Consider the following 23666-nt stretch of genomic DNA (forward strand, 5'->3'; position numbering starts at 1 on the left):
ATGGCACCGCGCGGTTCAGTTGTCATGCATAAAAATGGCCTGGAAAAGGGGTAGCAAATGACATACTTTACTTCTTTCGTTCACCATGAATAAATAAATGGAAACAAAGAAAACTAAGATCTCAATAACGTGTTTTAATTCACCTTGTCGGCTATCTTTCCACTTGTAAAAGTGAAATTTCTTGTTCAGTAACACTATCATGTCAAAGATGATGCATCTGTCGTTATGAATCACACGCAGGTTTGGTCAAGTCATGAAAAATGTAACAAGAAATGCAACTTCTCGGACCCTAATTGCGACATTCAAGCTGCAATTCATGAATCAAATAACGCTAAAAATACTAAATACCTTGTCCAATAGCAAAGAATAATGCTCCTCTTGTCTCTCTTTTAACTAAAAGAATTACAGAATCAAACGAGGTGGGTACAAAAGTGGGAATACTCCCCATATAAAGAACGAACAAATAGTAAGATCTTTCGATTACCTGTACCTCTAATTCCTTCCTCCCTCAAGATCACGGAGGAAGAGCGAGACTACTGTATCTGATGATTTACAACCTTTTGATTTGCTGGCCAGAAAGTGTACAAAAAGCTAACTGGCAAAATCAGTATTTGATCACATGGTGGCGCAACCAAAGATCGTACATGACCATGTGAAATGCATCATATTTGACAGGAGGTGAATTCCACTGGAAGTGCTGCTGGACCTGAAAGAAGAATCATGACACGAAAAGAAATTTTTAGTTACCTACAATTAAAAACAAGTGTTCCCAACACACACGCACGACATCAAAGGAAATATATTCATCACATAATATTGAAGAGTGTAAGATCAACATACAATGACATTTTCTAGTTCTAAATGAAAGCATTTACCTTAACCAAGTTTTTGTGAAGCGTAAGAAACTCTGAATAGGGTATGTCCTTAAGAATTTGTTTAAGTTGATATACATCCTTCTCCGTAAGTATAACAGCAAATTTTCGCCAATCGAGAATGTCATTGAATGGAAGGTCATAGTAATTTGATAATATCACTGCAAGAAATCAAACCAAACAGTGGACAAACAATTAAGAGGACTTTTAATCGTATACATTACATTCAAGCTAAAAGAAAAAGGATAAATTAAGATAGGGAATTGCAATTTAATATTTCAAAAAGCTAATCACCATCGCCTCAAGTTTCTGTCCATATGTACATCCCTAAGAAAAAAAAAAAGTGTAGCTGCATTCGAGAACCACATTTACTTGTCATCATGTTCGAAGAACAATGACTGATGAGTGAAATTAAAGAAAATATAGACACGCGGCACACACCCATTTGATAAGCAAACAACATCAGTCAAGTGGCACAGTCAACACAGATTTGAGGATGCATCCATTGAATAAAAATGAAAACAATTCGAAAGTTATAGGCACAAAAAAGAAAGAGAAATTGTAGAGAGAGACTGATTAGCTTGAAATCTCTGTTCAAAATTAAAAATATTTTCAAGAAGAAACACCGCAAAGAGATTAAAATTTCTTACGTGAAGGCAAACTTTCTGATCCCCCTAGCATGGATAAAGGTGTCTGTTTGCTTTCAATTCGCCTCTACTCCTCTTTTTTCTTAAATAATATGGCTATATGATTCGACCATTGACATTCCCAATTCAAGCCAAGAATAGATGATAAACACCATTACATAAATCTCACTGCAATTTTCAAGAAACAATAATATCTGAATTCTTACCAGGAATACATCCATAATGGATTGAGTCAGTTGGGCGAGCACTGTTAACCTGCGAGCCACCAGGGCATATGCAGAACTTGGTTTCATAAAACTTCCTTTGATATAACAAATTCCCTTCTGCCCTGTTTATTCTGTTGTTCAATATATAAAGCTCTGTGTCATTCTCCCATACTCGTGCCAGTATAACTCTAATTTTGGAGTTCCGATGACCGGCCCAAAAACCGAGGGTTGTCCTGCAAAGCATGCCTCCTACTAATTAATGAACTTGTGTTAATAGGCTCAATCTAGTGGCAATAAAATTATAATTACCCTCCCGTCTGCACAGGTGTCAACTTATGAAACATATCATATGATAGGTAGGCCAACACCCATGAGTATGGAAATTAATCCAAAAAGAAGTAATAACATATTGTTTGTGCAAGTCAATAAGTGCATAACAGAGCATATATATACATTAAACGCATATCCTTCTATATTACCTGTTCTCCACATCGTTTCCTCCGGCTGGAAGAGCAAATGGCTGAAGTACTTGAGGAAGGGCAACATCTTTGTGCGGAATGAAACCAACATCATAGCTAGGGGAACACACAACTCGAATTGAGTTTTTCACAAGAAGTGGAAGCCCTTCGGTTGCCCTCACCCCAACATCATGACATGTGACAAAGAAGTGGTCAGCGCCCAAGGTTCGGTTCCAGTAAGGATACTTGGATATCAAGCTCTCCACATAGTCCCGAACAATTATGGTCATGTTTTCATAAGATGTACCCTGCATAATCATTATAAACCAACATATGAAGATCAAATTCAGAGTAGGAGATTGGTCAATCATATCCAATCACGTAGTGTTTCAGTGAGTAACCATTTATCAGTATCTATCTCCTGTATGCTACAATCAGACATTACCACGCCCATTTGAGATGCATCAACCCTAGACTAAAACATAACGCAACTCTTCGAATAAGTTCGCATTTGCAAATACGTCTAGTAAGTCGTTAGTACATAGCCCAAAACAACCAAATACTTGAATGCAATAACGATATCCTAAACCCAAAAATAATAAGATGAAACAAATCGAAATCCACAACAAATAAAGGCATGACCACTACAATGTAAAAAACTAGAGTTTCACTTCCCCTGACAAACACAAATCACAACTAGAACTGAAAGCAAAATCGCGGCATCCATAATTTCAATGGCTGTAGTACCATGTCCCTTTTAGCATTGTAAAACTTACAACTCATCCAAAATCATGCCAAACAACGAAAATATGAGATTTCTCCGATTCACAGCAACAAGGAAAATCACAATCTCTATCAGCTCTACTTTCCCCGCAATTTTCTCAGCAGCCAAGCAGTCCAAAACAAAAACAAAGTGAATCCGGATCGGAATGAGTTAGAGTGAAACAATACCTTGCCTCGCATTTTGTGGGAGGAGATAGGGATGAAGAAGAGGTGAGCCTGATCCGGATCGTCGGTTCGGAAGTGACTTTCTCTGATATTCTGAAAGAAATAGCCCTCGCTGGCGTACTTACCGGTGAGCTTCCTCGGCGTCTGGTAAAACGTGTTCGGATCGCCGTCCGGGTAGATGTAGACCTTGAATTTGGCTTCCATCTCGGCGAAATTCAACCGGAACACCTCCGGCGAGTGGTAGATGTCGGAGAACTGCTCATTGTCTGCGTCGTCGTCGTCGGAGGAGATGTAAGTGGTGGTGGCGGTGGTGGGGGAGGCGTAGGCGGAGGGATGGAGGGAATTGAGGGAGAAATAGATGAAGGAGAGCAAGGTAAGGATGGCGAGAGTCAAAAGAGATCCTTGTAAAGAGCACAACATTGGAGACGACGACGACGACGACGGCGACTGCAACAGCGACGGCGACTTGAATTGCTTTTGCTTGCCCACACTCATCTGGGCTTGCTAACTTGCACTGGGGGCTCAGTGTCGAAGCACAGTAAGGTATGTACGCTTCGCTCTCTCGCCGCTGGCTTTGATATGGAATTTTGGAGCTGTAAAAATCAGGTCTTGATTCTGATTAAAATACAAAATTGGAGAAACTTTGATCTGTCTTTTTATTTTTATTTTTTTGCTTTTCTCATGGGGAATGAATGAATTCCCTTCAACTTTAACAGAGAAAATCCGTGAATTTCGTTTGTATTACACCGTAGATGCGTTCAGAATCAACACCTTGCAAAAAATTATTTTAAATTATATCTTTGGATATTTTTAAATCTAACCGTTGAATTTAAATCAATCATTGCAACTGACGAGACGAGTTAGACTTCGAAAAAAGACTAAGAGAGGGGCTACATTTGACCAGGCTAATGCCTCTTTGGCTAAATAATTGTATGGTGGGCTTCACACAATTAGCCTGGCTCTTTGGCCAAATAATTGTATGGTGGGCTTCACACAATTATAGTCTAGTCATAAATCAGGCCATTTTTTTGCTTTTGGATCTTTAACCATTTCCATTGGAGATCGCTTAAGTATCCATATGTTTAAGCTTCTTGGATTGTCTATATTCAGTGAACTTGTTCAACAAACAAGTACCCGTACATTCCCCACGTATTCAATGTCTAGTCGACATTCCAAACGACTAGGAACTTAGTTTAAGGTCTAAGTGACTATGGAATAGTCTCCCTGCCCTAACCTCATTTAGGACATTGCTTTCATACCTTAAGTCCTATAAACTCATTCACAGTATATTATCTCTATAGTATAATGCCAAACCCATGAATGAAAAGTCAGCATAACAAGGCAGGCATCATTTTGAGGATCAAGAGGGGTCAGATCTGCTAGAGATGCATTGGGATAAGCCCAAATTTGTAGTACACCAATTCAATGGATGCATGTAGGCGCAGTGCTACATCTTTACTAATAGATCAACAACGAAGGATATATCTTTTCTAATTGCAATGAGCCAAGTACAAGCGCAAAGTTGAACTCAGATATAGAATTTTCGGATTCCATAACCTTTTCAAGGGTCTCATTTGCATATAGCATATGGAAGATTATAGATATACTCAAAGGGTAACACCTTCGGGATATATTTCGACTAGTAGACCAAAGCACTGTCAGAACAATGCCTGAACTTCAGGCTAAGGCATAAACGAGTTTCCCAAGATCCTGCATCTCAAATTCCGTCTTCAAGTGCGAGGCAATTTTCTCAAGCTCTTCTAGAGTCTTAGTGAGATTCATGTCAACGACATAAACTGTAACTCTAGCAATTCAAAATGAGACTTCATAGTTTAACACTCAAAGGTGTAATTCATATCCCTAATTGAACAAATAATCACTTAGATGGGTACACCACATTCGTCGGATTGCTTCAATCCATAAAATGAACGCCTTAAACGAGTTGAGAGGGTGTTTTATGGTTTGGAACTATTTAAACCAGTCCATGTAATTCTTCGGGTACTTACATGTAAATCTCCATATTAATATCCCCATGGAGAAACACTAACCACATTCGTAATGCTGCAATCACTCACAGGGCGTTTAAGAGAAACCTTGCGCCATAAGGTATGCATCATATCACATTGTTTCATTCATCTTATTATGCTTCCTTTCCCACTTGTAACGCAACAGGGTTACCTTGGGTAGCGTAGGAACTACGAGTCCAAACACATTTTGGTAAGGAATTAAACCTGAATTTTAATTTCAGTTGTCCAATTAGTTCTACGTTGTCACTAATCAATGGAACACAGTTCGATATCGTCCCTTTTCATTTATGTCGGTAGCTACCATTTAAGTGAAAACATCATCGATGATAATCTCATTCCAATTCCATTATCTCGTACAAACTAGTATACTGGACCAAGAACTTCAAGCCTCAAGAGTAATCCGAATTAATCTCATGAGATGGAAATGACTTGAGACAACGATCAAGTATAAATTCATTTTGTGTCGTGACCTTTCTCTTCTAAGGAAGTGAATCCTATGAACTGAGTGATTTGTCGTGCTTTAGGCCGAGACAGATTGATTGGCTATCTACCGATGTATTCGACCATCCAACAGGAGTGGCCAAACATTCCAATAGGAACGGCACACCCGTCGGGGATGTTGACTCGACCTTTGTTAAGTACTTATATCCTTGCAGGCACGTTTGCAGCTGGTATATGATCTCATCATTTTAGCTAAATCAAAGGAATGTGTTTGGAGCAACATTCTGAAAGTTAGAATACATCGCACTTGCTTATTACACTTATGCGGTACGGGAATCGAGATGACACATAGTGGGAAACGTTCACGCAAATTCATGCCATTCTATAGGAACATTGACGTTCTTATCTCCCCTTAAGAAAGGGAAGACTGTCTCATTGAAGTGACAATCCGCAAATGAGCAGTAAAGAGATCGCATGCAATGGCTCTAAGAGAGCTATTATGAAGGAGAATCATAATCGACAAAGATTCACAACCTTATATTGGTATGTTGCAACGTCGCAACTTGGCACATTGAATGCACCCCAAAAAGCGTAAGTACAAAACGTCAGGTTCGTACCCAGTAACCAACTGTAACATCGAATAGTTTAGGTGGCAATAGGCCTCAAGGTGGACCAACATAGCTGCGTACAAAATTGCATAGCCCTAGGCAGAAACTGAAATCATGGTGTGTTCACCAAGGTTCATGGGATCAATTAAATTGTGCTTTATGATCACTCTGCGAGGCTATTTTGGGGTGAACATGGGAATTCGATGTCCAATTATAAACCTCAAAGACATACAATACTTATCGAAGAATCTTCAATATAAACTCTCCAGAATTATCCAGTCTTCCAGACTTTATAGGATAATTAGGGTGGTGAACCCTTAAAGTCGGCCAAGAGGTTTAGCAGCAATGTGTATGGACAAACATGTGACTAGTTTGTTGATTCATCAACCAAAATCATAAGTATTTATATGGTCCACATTTTGGTTGGATTAGTCCACATATATTCCCTTAAATCCACTATGAAAGAAGGGTAATTTCATATCTTTGCGAGAGATGATTTAAAAATCAAATTTCCCAACTGAGCAGTGATGAGTCAATATTATACCATATATTTTACCCTAGTCTTAGTTATAGTTTATTGATTATTTTGATAGAATTTTGATACTTTGTTATATATTTTCAATGTAGGACATTTGATTTCCTCAGGAGAAAAAAGTAATCAAATGGATGAATTTTAGAGTGATTCCAAATGGAGGATGTTCATGACCCTTTCAAGATGATTGTATCAAAATTTCAGATTTTTCTACCAAGCCGTTTGACTGTGGCGATGAAATAAAGGTCCAGCGCCCAGCTTTCCCAAATTGACGTTTCTGGACGTTTTGGGTATTTTGGAGGTCAAGATGGCATAGTTTGAGGAAGATTCCTTCTGAGGATTTATTAGGGACGTCTCAAAATTTAAAAAGAGACCTTTTGGGACCAAATTGAAGTTGATTTGGTCAGTCAAAAGTCTAATTTTCTAAGAAGTCCGAATTCCAGTTCAAATAGGAAACCTTTTATTTCCTATTTATCTTATTTTATTTTGTTTCCTAGTTTTATTCTAAGACCTTTTAGGGTTTTATTTTGTAATAGTATAAATAAGGCTATTTAGCCATTAGAGGAGGACAACGCACGCATCAATTTGGAGAATTTAGCTGGGCATTGAAGTTTTGTATTTCAATGTGTTTTCTATCCTTTTTCTATTTCAATAAAATTCCTTTTATTTTATAGTTGTTCATAACTAATTTTCATTTGTTAGGGTGAAGTCATGATCCTTAGCATGAATATGTGATTTTATTAATTTGCTTATGAATGGATGCATACTTGCTTTGAATTATTAATCACCGCAATTAAACTATCTAATTGTCTTAGTGATTCACGACCATTAGGATTTTTAGACAAGTAATTTGATGCAATTTTTGTTGGAACATCACCCTGAAATTGAGGAAGGCTACTTGTGATTAGTAATTGTAAGTTCACTTAAGGCGAACATCACGCTCTTAAGGGTTGCATGGTTTTTCAAAGAGTTTTCACAAAGCTTAATGAGTCTTGCATGTTTATATTTGATCTGAACATCACAGACGGGTTGCATGTTAGATATACGTTTTCACTTGAACATCACGAGGAAAATATATATTAGGAAAACCTAACCTTCAAAGCATGTATGTAGAAATTCATAAGTAATTGGTAAAATTGCATAGGATTGTTAAGGGGACGGCGGAACCCTAGACTTTTACAATTTGGTTTTCAAAATGTTTTCCTTTGTTTTCTTTATTTTGCTAGTTTCTTTAACCTTTTTAATTAAATTCGTTTTTATTATTTTTAAATTCAAAATCAACCTTTTCCAATCTTTGTTTTCAAGTAATTAATTAAGATTTGGCTTGAGCTGCTATACCACTACAACCTTGTACTCTTGCAAGTATTTTTAAGTGTTTTTATCCCTACTTTTGTAAGTGGTAAAAATCTTATCGAGCAGGCTTGGCAAAGTGTGCTTGTAGGCACAAGATCCTTACTTCGATTAAGGAGATGCGTCGTGCCAAAGCAAATAAACTGCTCAATCCCTAGGCTCCAAGCTAGCCACATGTGGCGTGTTCCCAGTTGGGAGATAGCCCATTGGCCCCAAAACAAAGCCTCTGGCTCATTTTTGGAGGTGATGCAAAGATATTCCACTCTATTTTCTTCAATGGTTTCATTTATGATCAGTGTTCTCTTGAATATCCTTAAAACTCAACGACGTTCTTCCGGAACGGGGAAAATATAAGGTCTCTTAAATGGTAATGTAGTACCATTCATACAACGAGGAGCGTGCCAATGCTCTTAATCAGGTTGGATAGACCTGAAGTTGTTGCTAGAGATGTGATTTAGGTGTAAAATTAGTATGCGTGATATCACATTTATCCAAAAAACTAACTTTCCCACATTCGTACCTAATCACGTGTTTAATTGAATTTGGTCACATGTATACAAGAAACATGATTCAATTAACTCATTTTCGAGGACAATATTGATAACATAATCCATAACTAAAACAAATCCAAGAACATAGAAAAATGTTCACAAAGTAAACCAAAGTTACGAAGGGGATTCAGCCAACAAGGTCATTCATGTCAAAATTTTGTTTTTCCAACGGTGTTCAGTGGAGCAAAATCAGCCTCACATATTGACTACTAGAATGGTATTCCTCAACAACATTGGTAAGAGCACAAACAGGTGAATAACCAATGATCTATTCCATTAAGATGGAAGTAGAGGTTTGAGAACAATATCCCTTATTCTTGAAGTTTTAGGTTTTAGGTGCCAAGGATCATACTTTGAGCGTGATGCCACACCTTGGCAGGCCTTGATTCTACCATATGTTGTAAAAACAAACTCGAAGGACGAGAAAAGTATTCTCCAGTCAAAATTCTTTTGGATCTATAAACTTCATAATCGTACTAATTCATGGACGTAATCATGGTGTGCTTCAGGCAATATTTTTCATGATTAAACAGTTCGTAGAAGCGAGCTAAAGAGCCATGGAATCCTTGTTCGGGAGGTATTTCCCTTTGTAATGCTTCAAGCATAAGTCTTCGAATGAAGATCATAGCAGAGGCTTATTCAGCTCTTCCATGACATTGTTGGCTTCAATGGTTTCTCAGTTTCTTGATAGTCAAGTGGAGATTCACGTCTTGTACCCACATAAAGTGGTTTAAGTTAGAAACGTCCAAATAAGGGAAATTGAACTTGTGACGGTCTGACAATCACTAAATGGAGGGAACAGGATTGGGAATAATGCTATAGGCAATAAAACATCCATAAGCATCAAAGGTAGAACATTTGGATTCTAAGACATGGTTTACATGAAAAATGTCGGGTGTTCATGGGTGTATTTTTTTATGAAAACTTTATGTTTCAAAGGCACTAAATTCGAAACTACAAGTTCAATTTAGTTTATGAACATTTAGTTCATAAAAGAAAGGTTCCCGCAAGAACACAGAATGTTATATGTTGATTTAAGTGTAGTGGATTTGAGTTGCTTTGGGAACTCAAGTGTGAGAGCTTCGGGACTACGAAATGATGTCAACGGTTCAAAATAGAAAAATAAAATTTTGAATCGTTAATGTCCAAAAGTGATCTTCAGGTCAATAATTTTGGATTAATTATCAAATTAATGGACTGCTGGTCACTTTAATTAATTCAATAGATCAAGATCAAACAGGGTCAATCGTGGAAGCAAAAATAATGATAGGTGGGTCATATTAGCTTCAGTTGGCGATAGGCCAAGTGATAATTAAATTAGAATTAATCAACGTAAACCAAAGAGTCCCAAAAAGAAATAATTGGGTATGATTTATAATGTGGGCATGCCAAAAATTGGCATTGGGTTGAAAAAATAATGCAGCCTAGCCTTATTGGGCTGGCTACAGTGTGGGGACAGGCCCTGCAGCATGGCTACAAGTCATTGGGCCTCAGGGAAAGCTGCAAGTGCAGCCCAATTATGGTTGCAGGCTATTGGGCCAACCCTAAGATGAAGCCCAGCAGCAAAAGCTGCTAGTTTGGGCCAAAACGAGGCGCAGAAGCAAGCCCAACTGAAGGATGGCTTACAGGTTGACACTAAAAGCCCAGTAGAAGCTGGCTTTCAAGTTTGGGTCGGGGCAAGGCAAATCCAGCAGAGTAAACTGCTGGTGAGTTGGGCTAAGACGTGGGCGAAGCCCAGTAAGCAACGCGGGCCTGCTGCAGGGTAGCCAAGGGCACGGGACAAAGCCCAGCAGCATAGGGCTGTTGGTTTTGGGCCAGGGACACGGTAGGACATAATCCAAGAGAGCTGCATGCCTCTAGGAATTGGGCTAGGGCTGTGTGCCCATGTAACCCTACTAGGCTGAGGGCCTAGGTTGTTGTGCATGCACAGCAAAACCTAAAGGGTTGCTGCCGTGTGGTCTAAGGTGTCAAACAACGTTGTTCCCATGTGTGCTCCACGCAGCTGGGCTGCAGGTTGGAGACGGGGCTTGGTGGTGGTGCTAACGGCAGCGCGGCGAAGAGCCGCAGGTTATGCTGCAAAAAATCCCACGTTAAAATTATTTTTATTTTTTTTTCTTTTTCGACTTTTCTAGGGTTTGGAAAACTCTAAATTGCTTCTAATTTTGTTCGATGCTTTGACTCACAAATTCCACATAGCGATTTATAATTGAGTAATGCATGAACATGTGTGTGTATGTATGTGTGTGTGTATATATATATATTGACAAATATATGAACATATACAATATATATCGGAAGGTAAATATAAATGTAAGGGATTCATGCATCATGTGGAATGTTTTTATGTTTCATGATTGTTTCAAATATCTTCCTTTATTTTAAAAGAATCTAATTGGCAAAAAATAATTGAGCCTTTGAATTTGTAGAACATTCTTCCCTAAAAGCTGGAATTGCATCTCCATTGCATTGTATCATGTTCAACAAACAAAAATTAAACTGAGTCAATAGCATGTAGATCAATTCAATAAAATAATAAATTAATTATAAAAGAACGATTAAAACGTAATGCTCCCCTGATTAAAGAATAAACTTTGTTTAGCACAACATCAAGAGCGTGCTGATAATGTGTTGTAGGCATAATTTACTCAACAATATGGAGACCATAGAGAGAGGGGTGCATCAAAGTACAGATAAAGAGAGAGATGTGTAATTGTGAGGTGTGGTCATCTTACCCCATTGTGCCTTTATTATAGTAGTAAGGAAGGTAAATTCCTTACCCCAATAGGATTACAACTCTAATAGAAAAATATCTAGTCTAAGAGATATAGTAGAATCCCACAAGGATATCCCTAGATATGATAGGATTTACATAATCACATTCCTAATCTAATAGGACTGCCACAATAGTTATGGTTATTTTTGTAATAATCTTTTTCTTCTGTCGTACGGAGTTATCAACATATATAAAGCAAAATAGTCTTTTGGTTAACTTTTACAAGCATGACAAATGACGTTGCTTCACTAAAATGGTTGTTCCAGACATTAGCTTAGTCAAGTTAGCTAGAGCTGTGCTCTCACTTCCGCACACTCCAATATGGTGCCTGTTTCAACATATCATCTATTGGTGGGTTGGCCTATGGGTGTTGATCAAGTAAATTGAAAACCGCAGGCAGCTCTATATACAGAACCTTCACAAAGAGAGACGTGCACAGATATTGACCATCATGAAGTTTATGGAATCACAAAGTTGTATGGTTTTTAGGCTGTAACACATACAAGAAAATTCCGCCGGCAACTGAAACATTGAGCGACTCAAATTCCCCTGCCATTGGAATGCTTACAAGCTCACAGAGCCGACGAGATTTCTCAGACAGCCCACGTCCTTTACTGCCCAAAATCAAGCTCACTGGCATATTTGCGAATGAATCTGCAAGCTTTTGAGAAAGGTGCGACACTGGCTTCGATTTTTCTTCAGTTCCCGGATGGCCAGCTAGCAGCTTTAGTTGGAATTCGTTTTTCAAGGATTGAAGATGATTCCATGTACCAGAAACAATAGGGAGCTGAAATGAGGCTCCTCGGCTGGCTCGAAGTGCCTTCTCATTGAATGGATCACAACATCCAGGAAGTAGAAAAGCACCATTCTGTTAAACATCGGCCCCAGAAACATACATCTTTTAAACATTAATTAATACGGAACAATCAAACCACATAGGAAAATGCAATAGAAGCATTATAAGATAGCACCATAAAAAAGGGAACACAGAGAAGTATGAAGATACATCCCTAGTCCAGCTGTTTTGCCAATCGATCTAGTTAAACATGTTAAGAATATTTGAAGAGAAACTCTAAAGGCCATCAACGTACCACAGTCCTCCACAATGTACTAAACACGGCACTGGCAAACTTATTGGAATTAATTGTATACAAATAAGAACAACATTGGGAACACCAATCAAGCTCAGTCTATTCTTTGATGAGTGATGGAGATAACAGTTTTAATAAAACCTTGAAAGGATATGAAAGACTAGGAAAACCAAGAGAATAGCTTTTCAAAATAAAGAATAAATAAAAACTTGTACCAAGTAAAATATGAAGAGGAAAGAGGAGAGAAAAAATAAATAAAAATCTGAGGTTTACGACTTATTCCTTACCCATCCAAAGGCCATAGCTGATCTGAGCAGCGTACCAAGGTTACCCGGATCCTGCAGTGAATAACTTTTTAATTTTTATTGATTGTTGATGCAGATGCCCATAAAGTTAATGAAATCAAATGCCTGAAATTACAACCAGCAGATTAAACTACATTTTGGAACTAAGACATCAAATTTACATTTTTCTAAACGAAAAGATAAAGAAGCAGGGGAAACCAAATTTTATCACAATCTTTGCAATAAATAATAGATGAGTTACAGAGATGAGGAGAACTTAAAATGAAATCCATTGTTTCTTGTAAAAAGTAGGTCAAAGTATAGTATCGTTAATCTTTATTTTCTGCAGAATTGAAAGCATGTCATTTATTTGTGACATAAGGAAAACTTATGTAATTGATTTGCAGAATTTGAGACAAGAAAAAGGCCGCGCCATCAGAATATCCATTACTAAATGCTGGGATTCTATTTATAAAGCCAAATAGAAATGCGATGTTGTGCCTTTCCTTTATGAACAAGAACATACAAGAAATTGCAGAAGGCGCCAAACTAATCAGGAAATTTCCACTGAATGACTAAGCATTGAAATCTCAATATTTGATTTCTAGTAGACACTTCAAAGATTTTAGAGGAAAACCAGGCTGAATTTGTTTCCGTATTTATTTTTTGGGCAAAGCATTAAAAACTCTCTGAAAAATTCATAGTTGACGATACAATTGCTTCACATGACAGAAGACTAATCAGTGACCATACAGCCAAGAGGTACATGGTGACATCTTTAAACACGAAGGTGCAAGAATACAATACTTGAAAAAATTAACATGATCTAGTGTCAAGTCAGTGGAAGAGTCACCTGGACACCATCAAGGACTACAACTCGATGGGGAGATGGGAACCACGTCTTACAGTTTACCTCCTTTTGTTCAGCATCTATGTCTGAGAAACTAGTAGGAATTCTCATTAGAGCAATTGCTTCAATGGATTCAGTTGATTGCATCCCTGAAAGTTTTTTCATCACGACAGAACTCACTTGCACAATACGAAGAGAGAATTCATTAATCCATTCAGGGACCTCAGCTTTATCAAGTAGAAGCAAACAATCTATTATAACAGTTTTCTCTTGCGATGACTTTTGAAACCTGCATATTTCCCTGAAAACGAAATCTTCAGAATACATGACCACGTATTTTGCATATGAGACACCAATTATAGTAGAAATTGAATGTTATTATATAAATTTAAATTAAACCTTCTCTTCAGCTCCATACAAAATGACCAAAAAATGCAAAAACATACATCCAACAATACAATTATGCAAAAATCAAATCAAATAAACGAAAATAATAACAGGAGATGACATGCTACACGTACTGTGAATGGTTAATGAAAAAAACAACAAATTTCCTTCGAGTCTTTGACACAACAGCATTGACATTGGACAGAGAGATCCTAATAAATCCTATAAACAGTTACGGAGGAGTAGCCAAGATTAAGTATAAAAAGGATGTGAAGGTTGTTGTTTATGACAATAAAATATACATTACATGTGGAACAGGGTACAACATTGATTAATGAATAAAACAGACAAAAGAAAACAGAAAAAAGCATCATAATTGTGAGGAGCGTCAAAGCAAGTACGTTCTTAGCTGGTATAAGACTTCTAGCAAAGAAGGGAAGATCAACCCAAAGGCACCCTCCTCGTCACAATGTTCTGGACGCTTTATCACGTCCAGTCCAGGCCAGGCTCGAGCTTGGTTTCTAAAATTGTTTTCTGAATTTGTTCACTTCCAAAGCATTCCAAAATGACTTAGAACTTCTATGTTATGGTTTTTCTTTTTCAGTTGATTAAGATCCTAGCACTTCTCGCAACATAAAATACCAAGTTTATCTTTCAAGGGTTATCTTTCTTACGATTATGATTCGGAAACTTTTATTGTAAACTTAGAACCCGTTTGATAACCATTTCAGTTAGTTTTTAGCTTTCAGTTCTCAAAACAATAAGAAGTGAACAAATACTGAAAACTGAAAACTGAAAACGAAATGGTTATCAGGAGATAGTTGCCCATCATACTATGCAAACCAAAGGGGAACAGTAGGTTATGGGATTGATCGTTTGGGCACAGAGCTTTGTACTCTCAAAACCTACTATAAAGAAAAAGATTTCAAGATTGGATTTTTATCCTCTTTATCTTTGTGTCCACTTTCCCAGCAACCAAACAGGACAAGACAGAAATATAGCAGGTACCCAATTGAGATTTGGGCAAGTTAAGCGACAATTACGAAGAACCCAAATAAATTGAAGTGGAAAAGAGAAGGATAAGCATGAAACCTGATAGGTGTGGCACCTACAACGAGAGCTGAACCATGGCTGTGGCGATAAGATGAACTGTGGCGGAGCTTGTGGCAGTGTTTGACGAATGGGTTTGAGGTGCTGGTTATGGAGGTAACGTGGGACGGCAGTGGAAGCTTGAAGTCAGTGTCTGAAAAGTTAGTCGGAGTAAGGGTTTGTCTTTGATCAATTGATAACTGTGAGTACGAGTCCCAAACTTTGAGCTTTCTGGGGGGAATGGCTGCCACTGAGATTATGTTTGAGCATTGCATTTTCTCCTCGCAGTTCTACTGCGAATACATCAATTCCCCAGTAAAGGCCAGCTTTGGAAAGGAAGGGGAAGGGGTAAAGTTATATGAACTTTTGAGTCAAGGTCCACGGACCGCTTCACAAATTTAATAATCACTTTTATTAATTTTAAATTTCAGATATCAAAATGATAAGTTATATAAATTTTATGGATCATTCTGGCTAAAAAATCGAATTAAATAAGTTCTCCTTTGAGATATTCCTTGAACTAGTTCTTCAAGATATTTCCAAAATTTCTCCTTCAGACTCCTATCTAACCCCACATGAGGTTCATACTCACTAATCACATTAATGAGTTCTTGCCCTATCGCAATCTTGATTGCTATCATTCGATCCCTTACCCTTTTAACATCTACAACATCTTTTGTAAGAGTCTTATCCACTTAGTTTCCTGGAGCCCCATCATGAAAATTTAAAACTAGTAATGTTTAATAATAAATTGGTCATTACAAAATTCCATGACAATCGACATAATTATTTTTAAATCCATGATAAAAGTCTCACGAACTTCATTTAAATATCCATGTAGAATTCAATCAAAATCCATGAGGATCTACGACGTTAAGGAAACTTCCTCAAAATCTATGTATAACTTTATGAAAATCCATTGAACTATACAATACACTTCCTGAGTTTTTTGTCTTTGCAAATACCTCTCTCCCTAGCTAATATTTTGATGAATTTCGTCTTGGTTGCAAAATCCAACAAATTCTCTTGCCTATGTGTTAAGGAAATATTTTTGTTCTCCACCTTATTGATTACCGTTGGATGAGTTTGATTTAATCTCTTACTACACAAATATCTAAATTTAAACTCATCTTAGAAAATTTAAAAGGGTGGTGAGCACCACTTCCCTTAACAACTAACAATTTAATTCACTAACGCTATCGTTTGTAAAATGAGACTAATTTAAGGATATTCAATTGTTCTTTTAAATCTGAAGTAATAAATTAAAATTTTAAATGAATCTATAAAATTACAAGCGCATTGAATTAGGATTTGGATTTAAAAGAACTAAAACGCAAAGGATTTTGGTGGATTTTAATGGATTTCATTGTGTATTTTTTTAGGCTTTTAAAAAAATCACCTCCCTTTTGGAGAGAATTTACTCAAAAAATCCTATAGATTTCTTGGAAGTTCATTAAAACTCTATAAATTTATACCTCTTTTAAAATCTTTTGAAATCTCAATTAAATACGTCTGTTCGAGCAAGCCTATAAAGAGTAATGTGAGCTTATCATGAGCTCTAACCCACACCACCATGAGCTCCTTAATTGAACCTAAGAAGCTTCTTCACATAGCCTTATTTCCATGGCTGGTATTAGGTCACATAATACCATTTCTTGAGGTTGCCAAGCACATAGCTCGGAGGGGTCACAAAGTTTCCTTCATATCGACCCCAAGAAACATCCAACGCCTCCCCAAAATCCCACCAGACTTAATTCCTTCGATCACCTTAGTCCAAATCCCGCCACCGTGCATCGAAAGCCTCCCGGAGAATGTAGAGGCCACCATGAACGTGCCATATGACCTAATCCCATTCCTAAAATTGGCTCGTGACAGACTTGAACAAGGTATTTTTGATTTCCTCCAAACTCACTCGCCCGATTGGATTATTCATGATTACACCCCTCACTGGTTACACACTATAGCTTCCAATCTTGGCATTCGTCGAGCTCATCTTAGTCTTTTCAATGCGTTTTCAGTATGTTTTTTTGGACCAACGGTACCAGATGTACTAAATTGATATAGTCCTAGAACAGCACCTGAGCACTTTACTGTCCCACCTGAGTGGGTTCCTTTTCCTTCAAAGTTATATTATAGGCCTTTTGAGACCAAGAAAATGTTCGACAGAAAGCAAGAAAATGCATCTGGAATCACAGATTGGGATCGTATGGCGTCAACAATACAAGGTTGTCAAGTCTATCTTTTTCGAAGTTGTAGAGAGATCGTAGGGGATTGGCTCGATTTGCTTCCAGAGCTTCATGGGAGACCCGTGATTCCACTAGGGTTATTGCCACCAATGGATTTTGTTCAATCCAGTGAAGAGAAAGAAGATAGCAACTGGCCCTTGATTTGTGAGTGATTAGACAACCAAGAGAAACAGAATGTAGTTTACATTGCACTCGGAAGTGAGGTTAATTCAAGTCAACAAGACTTCACTGAGTTGGCTCTTGGACTAGAGCTATCCGGGTTGCCCTTTTTTTTTAGGTTCTTAGAAGGCCCGGTTGGTCAAAAGATGCTGATTCTGTCGAGCTGCCGGAGAGGTTTGAGGACCAGGCCGAGGGTCATGGGATTGTTTGGACAACTTGGGCACCTCAACACAAAATCTTGGCTCACAAGGCAACCGGGGGATTCTTGACACACTGCGGTTGGAGTTCACTCATAGAAGGACTACACTATGGTCAAGCTCTTATCATGTTGCCCTTCTTATATGACCAAGGGTTAAACGCCAGGTTTGGGGACAAGAAAATTGGAATTGAGGTGCCAAGAAACGAAGACGATGGATCGTTTATTAAGGACTGGGTGGCTGAGTCACTAAATTTGGCTGTGGTGGATGAGGAAGGGAAGGCTTACAGGGATGGAGCCAAAGAATACAGTGCATTATTTGGAGATAAGGACCTCCATGACAGATACATGGACAAATGCGTGGACCATTTAGAAAAGCATACTTGAGCTTTGTACGTTTTTGCCCCGGAAAGAGGCCACATTGTTGTGTGATATGTATGCACTTTTATATTTTCTGAAATGAATTTTAGTATTTGTTATGATCTGATATTCTTAATATATCTAAAATCATAAAAACCTTGATAGCAATTTTTTATGGATTGAAAATTTTTTTATAAGTATGTCATTCTAATAAGTCGTAGACATCTAAAAAGAGTAAAAAGTTTTATAGTAAGGTTCACCCTCGCACTTAGGTTGTGCACATGATTTGCACATGATCCGTATTAACAGTATAAATAGTATAATGACAACACACTATCTACATCCTATCAAAATGGTGGGATACATTATCAATAGACTATCTAGCCGAACCATGGGCGAATAACCATGCGCATAACCCAGGTGCCCGAGTGAGCAGCCCTCAAAAGGCATCTAACCTACTAGCAAGTTACTCTTTTCAACCATGTCCTATAAGGATTAGGAGAATGGTGGTTCTACTTTAGCTAAGAAGAAGAGGCAGCGGAAGGGGGAGGGTTTGAACCCAATATGCAATGAGTTGAAAAGAATCTTATTATCATACCTCGGACTCAGGATCAGTTAAAAAAAAAAAAAAAAAAAAACCCAAATCCGGAACATGAGCTAAAAAAGATAAAGGAACTGAAAGGATGAAAAATTAAAATCCTCTCACAAAAACAAATCACAATTCTTTACAAGGCTAAATAAATAACTGAATAAATAATAATTCTAACCACTACTGGATGACTCGTTGACCGGGGACTAGACCACTACTGGATGAGAAACCCTATAGCACACGATAGACTACCTCTTCCAAGCGATCAGCTCTCTGGTGGTTAGTGCTCTAATGATGGGCTCTAGTGCACGTGATAGACTACCTGTCGCAAAAGACCAATGCCTACTTGCTAGGTTTTGGGAAGACAAGAAGGTTGGGGGTGAAGTACCAAGATATGAACAAAGAATGCAGTGCCTTATGTGTTTAGAATCTGGAAAAGCACTTACAAACATAAGAATGTAGGTGGCCTTTGTTTCCTCCTCCTATCTTTCAAATCTATAGGCACGAATAGATTTGTGTGAAACCATTGCTTTCTAAAGGTTCACGCGAATATCCTTCCATTTCTAATCTCCTGTCGTCAATACAAAAAAAATATAAAAAAAATGAGTTCACTAAACTAGTTCCAAATAGGCCTGGTTTTGGCACTTTCAGTTAAGCGTTTGACACTCCAAATGATTATTTTATAATTGTTGTACACTCACAAGAAAATATCACGCGCTAATTTAAGTGTGTCAAAAATCACTATCTTTGTTAGAGATACATATTGTGGAGCCAAAAATAATCAAAAGGTGACACATGGATTTTTGGGTTAAGAACAAAATTACCCTCGAGACACACCAGAATTCCAATTCTCTTGCTAAACTCTCTAAATTCTCCAAATATTTTTCCCTCAAAATTCTAACTTTGGCATTGAAGGTTCTTCGACCAAAGCTCCCCCCCCCCCCCTAAAAAAAAAAAATCATCATGGGCGTGTGAGACTCTTGGCCTTGACCTATGGTGTTATTTGTTTTGTAGGTGTAATTTTGTCCAAGAGTAAGGAGGAAGAAATTTGCATCCACAAATTGGTGCTTTCATTGAGAGTTAAGTCACACGCTCGTAGAAGACTCTCACATCTAAGGTTTCTTGTTTTTTTGCCTATTTGTAGATTTTTCGTACATTCTTATTCTAGGACTTTTTATTTCTAAAAATCCTTTGATAAAACATAAAAGAAAAGTACAATGGCAAGAGATTCAGAAACCTCGACGAACGAAAATTTCAATGATCAAGGATTAGAACCGCGGTGATCTGCAAGGCTTAACATAGCAGTGAGTGGAGCAGCACCCCCACGAGGCACCACCGTGGCAACCACCATGGTGACCACCACGACAGCCACATTTGGCAAATCCCATGGGGCCACAACCACGGCCCAAGCCGTGCCATTCAAGCCCACACGAGCCCAAGCCCAAGGCAAGACGGCCCGAGCCACTCAAACCTGACGCGAACCCAACGCGTTGCCAAATCGAGCCCTAGCGTCGCACCCACGTGCGCCACACGCCTAGCAACCCACTCCCGTGGACCAGCCTGCTTCCGCCAAGCAGCCCACTATTGTGGCCCAGCCTGCTCTCGTGGCCCAGCTTGCTCCCGTGGCCTTCCAAGATGCCCAAATTGGTCCAAGATTAGTTCAACCATCCTGACTCCAAATTTCCGGACCGATGATCGAATCGGGAGTATTTTCACCACATTTTTATGTGTATTTGACATTTCTCAACTCAAATCTCGCGCCCGGAGTCTACCACACTTCCACTGCTTAAGGAGATACATTTCTTCCAAACTCTTCCAACCTAAATGGAGAACAGCACTTGTCTCGACAAGTCATTGAGTTGACGAGCACCCTTGCACAGCAGACAACCTTGGTGAACCAACTGTTACAATGCACCGAGATGCAACTTCTCCACGAGCGTCTTGGCAAGCAGCCACTTGACGAGCCATGAACCAAGTGTTCGGGCAATGTACACTCCCGACTGGGCCTTTGAGATAACATATACTCCCGTCTTAGCGCGCGGAGGAGCGTTCACTCTCGACTAGGCCCACGGACAAGCATACATTCACGGTTGGGGTCACAATTCGATAGTAAACATGAGCAACCTTCCAGACGAAGTGTTCATTCGCGACTAAGCCCACAAGGAGCATCATCCACCTCACATCAGAGTAGGCAGCACAACGGATGGAGAGAAGCAGTCACTCAATCCGGCTCAAGTTCAATCGGCAACCTACGAGGAATTCGCTCGTTTGTTAGGAACATACCACATGCATCGCAACCAAGGCATAAACAAGCCGAATACATAAAAGAGCAGCCTAGACTAGCAGGTCACGACTACGGGCAGCCGAAAGCTTCTCTACCCCCAACAAAGGCAAATTCAGGAAGAAGTAGAGAGACTTTTGACCAAGCGATTGAGCAATTTCCAACGCAACAAGGTCATCGACGAGGCACTATGACTGGACATGACCAACATAAGTAGATCACCCTTCACAGACGAGATCGAGCAAGTAAAGCAGCCTTCTAAAAATGACTTTTAGCAGACCACCCGTTAATTCAGAAAATTGATCATGAAAAAAAAAATCTAACTCTGGCGGACTCTTTCGCTTTGACAGACAATCATGCACTTTAGGATAAGGCTCGCCAATCAAGATGCAAGGACTTGAAAAAGAACCTAAGATCACCTTCTTACTATCCAAACCGGAAGCAGCGGAGGACCTATTCGCATGTTTGACGGTATCTGAAGCAGCAATAAGCTCTACCATCATACGAGAAGAGTTGGGGGCCCGACTACCTGTAGTTCACAGTTCAAAAGCTCTTATCGATGCTACCAAAAATTCAAAAAGCTAACTTTGGCGATAGTTGATGCAACCCGGAAGCTCAAGTTTTACCTTCAGACACACGCAATCATCCTTATGACGCACTATTTCGTCTAATCAAGATACGCGTCGATAAAGGCGTAGACACTAGCAAATGCAAAATTTTCTAACAAACGCAACAACTCGACCTAAAGGCCTGCCAAGGGCAGACGAACACTAGAATGACACACTCGGAAACAAGTTTAGTCATTGTCGCCCCAAAAGATTCTACATAGGAGCAACATGTACCAGCAGTTGAACAGCACCTCTTGCTACATGTCACACAGCTGTAGCCGACCCTTGCTTCATAATTCAACTCTAGAGTGGCCCAATATCGGTAGTTGAGTATCTCCTGCTACGTGTAGCATGGCCCCAGCTCTACAGCTTCCTACCACACATTCGCGCCACAACAAAACCACCCAACGACGGCTCTATGACTCTCTACTGGACCTTCACGCCTAGCCTAGGTGATGCAACAAAGCAGCCCAACGACGCCCCGGAGGTAGCCGAGCACGCCCTAGCTACGTTTGCTCTACCCGATGGAGACTTCTGACATTTACATGTTGATAGTGCATCCAACTACAAAGGTTCGGGTGCAAGCATAGTCTTTGTCACCCCAGACGATTCAATGCCCGAGCAGGCGATCACTCTAGGCTTCAAAGCATCCAACAACGAAGCAAAGTACGAGGCCCTACTAGGAAGCCTCCGAATGGCAAAAGACTTAGCGGTGAAAAAGCTCGCAATTCATTCTGATTCCCAGCTAATCACTAGCTAGACTACTTGAGGCGTTTCAGACTTACACCTTCACTCAATTCCGCGAGCAGACAACACTCACGCGTACGCACTAGCCGGCCTAGGCTCCGCTCTCAACCACCAACTTAAACGCTCTATTCTGGTGGAGTATCTAAACAAGCCAAGCATAGAAGCGGAGCCAGCAACCAAAATGTCACAGGTTAGTATAACTCCAAATTGGCAAAGTTCTATTATAGACTACCGGGTCAATGGCACATTCCCAACGGAAAGGTTGGAGCCTAGAAAGCTTCAAATAAAGGCAGCACACTACTACATGTGGAACAACATTCTCGTAAAAAGATCCTACACTGTACCATATCTCCGCTGCCTAGCACTTCCTGACAATCAAAAGGTTCTAAGCTAATCCATAAAGGTGTTTGTGGAAATCACTCCGGAGGCTAATCCTTAGCACAGAAAGTTCTAAACGCATGCTATTATTGGCCTACCATGCACCAAGACACTAATGAGTTAGTACAAAAGTACGACCGCTGCCAACGCTACAAGCCGGTACCAGCACTACCTGCCAACAAATCACACCTGCAGACGAGTCATTAGCCGTTCATGCAGTGGGAAATAGACTTAGTCGGGCCAATGTTACCCGCTACTAGGGGCAAAGGCATAACGATCGTGACAACCGATTACTTCACTAAATGGGTAAAAGTATAGCCCATGATTACCAAGACACAGACGGACATAGAGCGCTTTATATGGAAGAACATCATTTGCCGATTTAGCATCCCTCAATCCATTGTCACAAACAACGCCCCGCAATTCGTAGGCAAAGATTTGGCGAAGTTCTTCCAAAATTATGGCATCAAGCAGCAAATGTCTACACCGAGATATCCTCAAGGCAATGGGCAGGTCGAAGCATCCCATAAGACGATCCTCGACTGCCTCAAGAAGTCCTTCTCCGACAAAAAGGGAAAATGGCAGATGAACTCTCTAGATATCTGAGGGCATATCACACCACTAAACGACAACCTATCGGTAAGACTCATTTCTGTTTGATATTTGGTTCAGAAGCGATCATTCCTCCCAATGTTATTGTGCCAAGTATCGACACTCAACTGCCAAACATCGAGCAAAACAGTAAGGAGATGACCACAAACTTAGATTTGGCAGAGGAGAAACGCGAGCAGACCATCACCCGTATAGCAGCTTACCAGCAATTACTACTCTCCAGCTATAACAAAAGGGCCAAGATCCGACAGTTCCAGCCTGGAGATCTAGTCCTAAGGAAAACCTTCATCACTGCTCGCAGAAAGGGCTCCAAAAAGATGAATCCTATCTAGGAAGGTCCGTACAAGATTAGCAGTGTAGGCGGCAAAGGAAATTA

General features: G+C 39.4%; 3 protein-coding genes and 1 pseudogene across 3 annotated transcripts; 2 read left to right on the top strand and 2 right to left on the bottom strand.

Annotated features, from left to right (window-relative positions):
• Positions 1–313: 313 nt before the first annotated feature.
• On the bottom strand, positions 314–3933 carry LOC137720942 (putative glycosyltransferase At5g03795). The gene is made up of 5 exons (XM_068460067.2): positions 3135–3933; positions 2205–2491; positions 1726–1958; positions 876–1033; positions 314–706 (listed from the first exon to the last, which is right to left on the bottom strand). Exons 1-5 carry the CDS (start codon positions 3624–3626, stop codon positions 605–607), a joined length of 1272 nt encoding a protein of 423 aa, XP_068316168.1. The 5' UTR covers positions 3627–3933; the 3' UTR covers positions 314–604.
• A 7637-nt stretch (positions 3934–11570) lies between these two features.
• Positions 11571–15506, bottom strand: LOC137720839 (tRNA/rRNA methyltransferase (SpoU) family protein). The gene is made up of 4 exons (XM_068459947.2): positions 15118–15506; positions 13642–13939; positions 12792–12842; positions 11571–12281 (listed from the first exon to the last, which is right to left on the bottom strand). The coding sequence occupies exons 1-4, from the start codon at positions 15387–15389 to the stop codon at positions 11880–11882; spliced, it is 1023 nt and encodes a 340-aa protein (XP_068316048.1). The 5' UTR covers positions 15390–15506; the 3' UTR covers positions 11571–11879.
• A 1181-nt stretch (positions 15507–16687) lies between these two features.
• On the top strand, positions 16688–18102 carry LOC137719855 (putative UDP-rhamnose:rhamnosyltransferase 1 pseudogene; annotated as a pseudogene).
• A 5154-nt stretch (positions 18103–23256) lies between these two features.
• Positions 23257–23622, top strand: LOC137719856 (uncharacterized). Its single transcript, XM_068458855.1, has one exon. It carries the CDS (start codon positions 23257–23259, stop codon positions 23620–23622), a length of 366 nt encoding a protein of 121 aa, XP_068314956.1.
• Positions 23623–23666: the final 44 nt, after the last annotated feature.

The sequence above is a fragment of the Pyrus communis genome, chromosome 1, assembly GCF_041283825.1.
Source record: "Pyrus communis isolate YQ-2024b chromosome 1, ASM4128382v1, whole genome shotgun sequence".
In the NCBI taxonomy this organism is placed as follows: Eukaryota; Viridiplantae; Streptophyta; class Magnoliopsida; order Rosales; family Rosaceae; genus Pyrus; species Pyrus communis.

Bases quoted from the DNA above. Each gene is read 5' to 3' on its own strand.
- LOC137719856 (XM_068458855.1), top strand. From the start codon at position 23,257: ATGGCAGATGAACTCTCTAGATATCTGAGGGCATATCACACCACTAAA.
- LOC137720839 (XM_068459947.2), bottom strand. From the start codon at position 15,389: ATGCAATGCTCAAACATAATCTCAGTGGCAGCCATTCCCCCCAGAAAG. The intron at 13,940-15,117 runs GTTTCATGCTTA...TTTCGTTTTCAG, and splicing joins GTAGGTGCCACACCTATCAG to GGAAATATGCAGGTTTCAAA. The intron at 12,282-12,791 runs GTAAGGAATAAG...GATGTTTAACAG, and splicing joins CAGCTATGGCCTTTGGATGG to AATGGTGCTTTTCTACTTCC.
- LOC137720942 (XM_068460067.2), bottom strand. From the start codon at position 3,626: ATGAGTGTGGGCAAGCAAAAGCAATTCAAGTCGCCGTCGCTGTTGCAG. The intron at 1,034-1,725 runs GTAAGAATTCAG...GATTTCTTGCAG, and splicing joins CCATTATGGATGTATTCCTG to TGATATTATCAAATTACTAT. The intron at 707-875 runs GTAAATGCTTTC...TTCTTCTTTCAG, and splicing joins TTCACAAAAACTTGGTTAAG to GTCCAGCAGCACTTCCAGTG.